General features: G+C 37.8%; 1 protein-coding gene across 1 annotated transcript; it reads right to left on the bottom strand.

Moving 5' to 3' along the window:
* Positions 1-1,692: 1,692 nt before the first annotated feature.
* Positions 1,693-7,771, bottom strand: LOC103516721 (ER membrane protein complex subunit 8/9 homolog). Its single transcript, XM_026829046.1, has 5 exons — positions 7,528-7,771; positions 7,293-7,450; positions 6,768-6,917; positions 4,894-4,988; positions 1,693-2,061 (listed from the first exon to the last, which is right to left on the bottom strand). Exons 1-5 carry the CDS (start codon positions 7,574-7,576, stop codon positions 1,902-1,904), a joined length of 612 nt encoding a protein of 203 aa, XP_026684847.1. The 5' UTR covers positions 7,577-7,771; the 3' UTR covers positions 1,693-1,901.
* Positions 7,772-8,491: the final 720 nt, after the last annotated feature.

Here is an 8,491-nt window from a genome sequence, read left to right as displayed (position 1 = left end):
TTCTCATTATAATTAAAAATTTTATAATAAGGAAAGTAATTTTTTTTTTTTTTTTTTTTTTTTTTTTTACATAGGTACAGTCGAACCGGTCTATTTGGGATCCGTCTAAATGGGAAACCTGAATAAACGGTCGGAAAAAATCGTGGCCCCTTCATTTATAAGTGGGAATTCTGGATTAAAGGGGGAAACATTTCCCGTCCCTTGGATTCTCAATTAGACAGGTTCGACTTCGACTGTATAACTATTTATTTCTCTCTAACAATGGACAGCTGTCCTCATTTTTTGCTAGCCAGGAAGTTGCAAACCCGTCTATTTATTAATCCATTAGTTATAAACTTTGTACATAGTTAGATATTTATGTAGCACCTAGGTGCTTTGAATAATCGATGTTTGTGTCCCATCTTTCTTTATTATGTCCTTTCTCTTCCCACTCTTCTCTTCCTTTATCTCTCCTTCCCTCCCTCCGTTTCTTCCTCTTTTTTTCACTCATTTCCTTTCTCTCGGTTCCTCTCTTTCTTCCTTAATCTCTCCTTTTTTTAACTCATTTCCTTTCTCTCGGTCCCTCTCTTTCTTCCTTAATCTCTCCTTTAATCCAAGAGTTTCCACTTTTATCTCTCCTTCCCTCCCTCCGTTTCTTCCTCTTTTTTTCACTCATTTCCTTTCTCTCGGTCCCTCTCTTTCTTCCTTAATCTCTCCTTTAATCCAAGAGTTTCCACCTAAACGGAGTTTAAACCCACTTTGTGGATCAGGCTATTATTTCGTTTGTATTTTTCACTAGTTATTTGGTCACACTGTCCAACGCTCGGACGTGAATCGGTTGAAAAACTAGTGGAGTGAAGAAACTTGGAAAAAGGGCACCTAGAGGGCCCCTGAAAAGCCTCGATCGGGTCCTAATTAGAATGAGCAAGTGTCTCTTTCTGTTCTGAATGTGATCGCTAAATTTTATCAAGATTAGACTAACCGTTTTAGAGTTAAGGAATAAACAGACAGACCAACTCAATGCCAAGTTGTCGATTTTTTTTTGGTCACACTGTCCAACGCTCGGACGTGAATCGGTTGAAAAACTAGTGGAGTGAAGAAACTTGGAAAAAGGGCACCTAGAGGGCCCCCGAAAAGCCTCGATTGGGCCCTAATTAGAATGAGCAAGTATCTCTTTCTGTTCTGAATGTGTTCGCTAAATTTTATCAATATTAGACTAACCGTTTTAGAGTTAAGGAACAAACAGACAGACCAACTCAATGCCAAGTTGTCGATTTTTTCCCCCCCATTTATGTATTTATTTTGAGGTTTGATAGAAGGAACTGTAACTGCCAAGTTCTCCTCGTCCCGAAAGAAAAAGGTTTGTTCTAGGAACGACTGCCTTTCTCCTATCCCGTCTGGGACAATAAAACCTCTGTTGTTATTATTTCCTATCAAACCTTTTTTATTAAGAAAAGGAAAAGTTGTCTACAGAAAATTGTAGATTTTAATACCAACTGACTGTACTTTTTTATGGCTTTAGTATGGCAGGATTCGAAACAGCGGGAATCGAACCCGCTACCTAGCGCTTACAGACGCATAGTCAAATTTAAAACTCTAAAATAACTTCGTTTTTTCATTTAGGTTTTTTTTTCCAACCGATTCACATCCTTGTGAACAAATGTCCAATTTTCGTTAACGCCTAGGAAGTTCATCCCGTCTGGGACAATAAAACCTCTGTTGTTATTATTTCCTATCAAACCTCTTTTATTAAGAAAAGGAAAAGTTGTCTACAGAAAATTGTAGATTTTAATACCAAGTGACTGTACTTTTTTATGGCTTTAGTATGGCAGGATTTGCCAATAGGAGCTCTTCCACCTAACCACAATGATCCTGTTCTACAATTCCATCCTTGTTACATACACATTGGTCGATTATTCCAATCAGGTCTGATACTCCTTCTCTATAATTTCGTTCAATTCACTATTGGTCCAGTCAGCTGACAAGTTGTCTAGGTGGTTGTCGAAGTCTACCAAATGCCTGCTTATGTTTCTCTGAATGAGAGTGGACACGGAACTCAACGTGGTCTGGTCCACAATTATGCTGTGGAAAGACAAAAAAAAAGTGGTGAGATAGCCGTCCCGAAAGCGAAGAGAGAAGGAAGACAGGACAGGAAACAGCGGGAATCGAACCCGCTACCTAGCGCTTACAGACGCATAGTCAAAATAACTTCGTTTTTTCATTTAATTTTTTTTCCAACCGATTCACATCCTTGTGAACAAATGTCCAATTTTCGTTAACGCCTAGGAAGTTTTAGGAGTGAAATTTCTATTGTTTTTCAATAATGTACTTAAATGTACCGTACTTATATTTTTCAATCATAATAAGTGTACTTTATAGATTCGTATAAGCTTAACCCATCCTTTTGGGGCTGTTTGCCCCTACACCTAAGCCTCGGAGTGGGCTTTTTGTGTATGGAGTTAAGATCGAAAAATGTACTTACTCAGTACATGTACTTACTCAGTACATATTTTTCAATCATAATAAGTGTACTTTATAGATTCGTATAAGCTTAACCCATCTTTTGGGGCTGTTTGCCCCCTACACCTAAGCCTCAGAGTGGGCTTTTTGTGTATGGAGTTAAGATCGAAAAATGTACTTACTCAGACCTCTGTATTTACGGGGCATACGTTTTTGCAGTCATATGTGTAACCTAAGGATTTGAATTGAACTCATTGTTTTATTACTTTCCATTACTAAATTAATTAGAAAGTATAGTTTTTGTACATTCAACAATATTTTATGCGATGGTTTTGGCTTCAACTTCGCGCCACGTACTTAGGTAAAGTTAAGTTTTCTATTCATTCGGGTGACAAACTTTCCGCCTCCTTACATCACCCAGCCTGAGTGGGGCCGGGAAAAGCCAGCACGCGATTGTCCAGATGGTCACCCGTCCGGATACCAACCACGCGTAATGTTGCTTAACTTGCGTGATCCATCTGGAGCTGATACGTTCAACGTGCTATCGCCGCCGCACAATCATCTTTCGTTTTAAGATTACCTATATCGAGAATTGATCTACTGTCTGAATTTTCTAGGATCAAGTGATCAACCTTTTGTCATAGCTTACATTTGTGACACACATTCATGCTTAACACAAACAGAATTTCTTCCTTCTTGACATGGATGTTTCAATTTTATTAAGCACTTACTAATTTAAAAAATATTTTTTCTACTCAAACAAATATTGAAAATCCTTCATTCTACTGTTCCATTTTTCAGAACTCAACATGAAAGACTCTCTTGATGCCAACCTAGTACAGATGTCCACCAACTATTGTCTGGTGTATGTGGCATTCAGTTGTGCTCTATTCTATCGGCTCAGCACTCATTTTCTCCCAATGTACATTCCGTTCTCTGTCGTTGAGAAGAACAAGCAGTGGCTGTTCAAAAATATTTGTAACTCCTTTTTACACTCGACAATATCAAGCATATGGATAGCTTTTTGGTAAGTTGAATTTTTGTTTTGCTATTTTTAGACTAAGAAGTATTTTTTGACATGTGAGAAGCAGTAATAGAGTATGTACATAGTAATATATGTATTCACACTTATCTTATCAAAATGTGGAGGTCTCTTTTTACTTTTTTTAGGAAGAGAGAAAAAAGTAGGACATGTCATATCTGACATATCTATGCAAGCATGCACATTGCACACATGTAGCTACTTATTTCTTATAAGGTACAAACTAAAAATCACAATGTACCAAATCACATTCTGAAAACCATCTTTGGAACACATGTATGAGTACAATCCTATAAAATAAGTCACTGATAGGATCTGTTTGAAGAAATAGACACAAAATAAGGTAAATACCTTTATGGCATTGTAACACAAACTTTAGCTATTCTGCTAGTTTGAGACAAGTAGGGTTCAGCTCAAAGTTTACTGAGCTCAAGATTGAATTGTTCTGAAGTATAAAATAAAAAAATCCTACCTAATTAAAAGAAAAGTTCCTAAAATGCCTGCTTATGTTTCTCTGAATGAGAGTGGACACGGAACTCAACGTGGTCTGGTCCACAATTACGCTGTGGAAAGACAAAAAAAAGTGGTGAGATAGTTGACTAATGCCTGCTTATGTTTCTCTGAATGAGAGTGGACACGGAACTCAACGTGGTCTGGTCCACAATTACGCTGTGGAAAGACAAAAAAAAAGTGGTGAGATAGTTGACAAGTATTGAACATGCAGTTAAATAAGAAGGAAGAGAGAAAAAAGTAGGACATGTCATATCTGATGCAAGCATGCACATTCCACACATGTACCTACTAGGGTACAAACTAAAAATCACAATGTACCTAATCACATTCTGAAAACCATCTTTGGAACACATGTATGAGTACAATCCTATAAAATAAGTCACTGATAGGATCTGTTTGAAGAAATAGACACAAAATAAGGTAAATACCTACCTTTATGGCATTGTAACACAAACTTTAGCTATTCTGCTAATCACTGATAGGATCTGTTTGAAGAAATAGACACAAAATAAGGTAAATACCTACCTTTATGGCATTGTAACACAAACTTTAGCTATTCTCCTAAAGTTTGAGACAAGTAGGGTTCAGCTCAAGGTTTACTGAGCTCAAGATTGAATTGTTCTGAAGTATAAAATGAAAAAATCCTACTTAATTAAAAGAAAAGTTCCTAATACATCGGCCATGCCTTTTCCACAAGTTTGGCCATGCCTCGGGATGAACTAGCGGGATTCCGGAGCGAAGCGACGGAATTCAGCTTCAAAGTTTACTGAGCTCAAGATTGAAATGTTCTGAAGTATAAAATAAAAAAATCCTACCTAATTAAAAGAAAAGTTCCTAATACAATAATTTATAATCCCCCTATCTTATTTTGTAGGAGAAAAAGTAAAAATAGTAATTACCTATTTTTGCTCACAGGTTTCCACTTGCCATCAGAATTTTGTGCTACAATCAGTGCAGACTCTTGCATGGTTTGTGTCAGCTTTCTATTGTCCAGCTGGGAAAAGAACAAAAATCAATTGATTTCATTATTTTTTCAATTTTTCCAGGCATGTCTCCTCTCAAAGACACCACAAGGTTTTTTGAAGCAAGTAAGAATACAAGATTGGACCAATTTTAAATTAATATTTTCCAATTAAAAGTGCCATACAAATATTACCAACATTACTGCTGGGAAAAGAACAAAAATCAATTGATTTCATTATTTTTTCAATTTTTCCAGGCATGTCTCCTCTCAAAGACACCACAAGGTTTTTTTAAGCAAGTAAGAATACAGGATTAGACCAATTTTAAATTAATATTTTCCAATTAAAATTGCCATACAAATACTACCAACATTACTTACTAACTAGGTGGGTTTGATGGGGCCGGGGAAAAGGGGAAAAAAAAAAAACTTTTTTTAGGTTTGATACGTGAACTGTAACAATAAAGGTCTGTCTCATCATCCCGAAAGTGTAGAGAGAAAGAAGACAGGATAGGAGAAAACAGAAAACCAGCCGTTCCGAGATCGAACATTATCCGTTCAGGACAAAATCCGCCCCGGGCAGGAATCGAACCCGCGACCTAGTGCTTACAAGACAGACGCTCTACTAACCAAGCTAACTAGGCTGACTGACCTAATCTTGTTTCAATTCCTCTGTTTCCATTTCACAGCCATTCGTAACGAGGCGAACAATCGGCGCCAAATGGAAAACGAAAACCGTCGCCTCGAGAATGAAACGCGACGGATTGAAAATGAAACACGTCGCCTCGAAAATGAAACCCGCCGCATTGAAAGTGAAACACGGCGAAACAGCAATATCAACGGTGGAGGAGGAGGAGGAGGAGGAGGGGGGAATGGGGGTGCAAATATCAACACGATTTTGAGCGAAAGCGATGAGCTGTCGTCGGTGACGTCGCATAAGCTGAGTGACTTCCTCAAGGCGAATATCGAGAGCTTGGACACGCTCAACAAGGTATGTAGAATCATGTACATGACAACCTCCGCCAAGTGCTTATCACACTTAGGCTTGCACATCAACGAATTTTATACCAAAGTACAAAGTTTGTTGATAAATGAGCATTATTTGTAAAGGAGGCAATTAGTAATGAACTTTATTTTGAAATAATAAACTTTATTTTGAAATAAAAATGACATTTTAAAAACAAAACTACAGATGGGCCTCATCTCCCCATGGAATAGATGGGATCATCTTCCTAGTGTCTCTCTTTTTTAATTCTATCTTTTATTGTCCTCCACCTTCCCTTTTACAGCTTCTGCATACAATTTATACCTCCCCCACGCACCATCTTGTGAAGAGAGCTGATGACACCAACACTACAACCACAGCAGCCCCAGTAACTACTGCTGCAGGGTCAGCTAATGCTACTACACCAGCGCCAGCGGATCATCTTCCTAGTGTCTCTCAATCTCATTGAGATGACGGGGATTGTGGAGAAGTGGGTCTAGTTAATAGGTATCCACTAAAGTTGTGGAGCTCTATGCTTTGCCACAAAAAATTGATTTGGTTTGCGTATTTACAATGGCTCATTTCTCGCCCCATGTATTTCAACAATGGCTCATTTCTCGTCCCATGTATTTCAACAATGGCTCATTTCTCGCCCCATGTATTTCAACAATGGCTCATTTCTCGTTCCATGTATTTCAACAATGGCTCATTTCTCATCCCATGTATTTCAACAATGGCTCATTTCTCGCCCCATGTATTTCAACAATGGCTCATTTCTCGTCCCTTGTGCTTACTAACCATAGTTTTCAATACAACACTTAACTTACCACAATAAGACAAGCAGCAGGAAAAAATTCTGCAATCTTATCCGCTATTCTGCTTTGATATGGTTTATCATAACTAACATCTTTAATGTTTTCATTGGCTAAATAGTATCCAGCTATGACCAATCCATTTGACTGTGCATATGAACTAATCTGAAAAATTAGAAGAAAAAGAATATGTTTGCAATTGTGTTTTCATTTATCATGGACACACAAGGTAGCTTAACATAAGTGATGTCTGGAACAAGTGCCCACTTACTAGACTAGTAAGTTAGAGTTAGACAGCATGAGAATCCAAACCCAGGCATAATAACTATGTATCCCATTAGAGATGTGTATTTCTTTGTGAAAGTCCATTTTGGACATTATCTAACCCTTACTTAACCAATCGTACAGACAATATGAGAATTCATTTTCACCAACTGGATCTTAACAACCTGAACTTCTTGTTGTACTCAAATTAAACTTCAAATTTAGGACACTATCCTCGGTTAGGTATCACAAGGATGCAATAACTGTCATACGCACCTGTGTCAATGCTATCTCTATCATCGGAGTCACCTGCAGACACAGATGAAACAACGGTATGGCATCCACGTACGTCAACTTCTTCGGGCTTTCTTTAGTCTGTTTTGAATTGGCTAGCAGGACTCCATTGATTGAGCAGTGAGGATATTTTACAGCATGTAAAATCATTTTACAGTAGGCACGGTCACGGCTAGCAGGACTCCATTGATTGAGCAGTGAGGATATTTTACAGCATGTAAAATCATTTTACAGTAGGCACGGTCAGTGAAGGATATCTCTGACATTTTCAACGGAGTTGTGTGACTTTATTCGAACAAAAAATGGATCACTGTCAAAAGGCTACACTTCATTGATATCTTTTCATTTAATTAAAGCCAATTCCCATCAATTAAATTAGATAAATCGCTAATTTAATTTTTTAAAGGGGATTCAATAAAAAAAATTAAAATCCCTTGCTGCTTGCTGATAGCTGGCTGGCTGATATCTCTGACATTTTCAACGGAGTTGTGTGACTTTATTCGAACAAAAAATGGATCACTGTCAAAAGGCTACACTTCATTGATATCTTATCAATTAATTAAAGCCAATTCCCGTCAATTAAATTAGATAAATCGCTAATTAATTTAATTTTTCAAAGGGGATTCAATAAAAAAATTAAAATCCCTTGCTGATAGCTGGCTGCTGAATCTGCTGATAGGTGATAGGAGAAAAATGTAAACACAACAAATCCGATGCGCATGCGCCTGCTGATAGCTGGCTGCTGATAGGTGATAGGAGAAAAATGTAAACACAACAAATCCGATGCGCATGCGTCAAATCCAAAGAGGTTTCGTGTGTTTTTTGCACTCCGCCAAAAGGTCGTTGACCCCTGAAAAAGTGTGCAAAAATGGCGGCGTTAGAAAATTTAAATCGTGCCCGACAAGGAATATGGGCGGCTCGGTGAACCCATCGCATTAACTTTTTGGGAAAAATCGTGAAAATGTCGCAGACAATAACCTGAAAACCTCACTCCGATTTTATCCGTCGTTTGTGGTCATTTTGGTGGTGAAAAAATATCTCTATTTAATTTAAATATTTTTAAAAAATGCCGATGTTCCGTTAGAAAATTTAAATCGTGCCCGACAAGGAATATGGGCGGCTCGGTAAATCCATCGCATTAACTTTTTGGGAAAAATCGTGAAAATGTCGCAGGCAATAAC

This window comes from Diaphorina citri, unplaced genomic scaffold (genome assembly GCF_000475195.1).
Source record: "Diaphorina citri unplaced genomic scaffold, Diaci psyllid genome assembly version 1.1 scaffold1651, whole genome shotgun sequence".
NCBI lineage: Eukaryota > Metazoa > Arthropoda > Insecta > Hemiptera > Psyllidae > Diaphorina > Diaphorina citri.
This window is presented reverse-complemented; position numbering and strand designations above follow the sequence as displayed.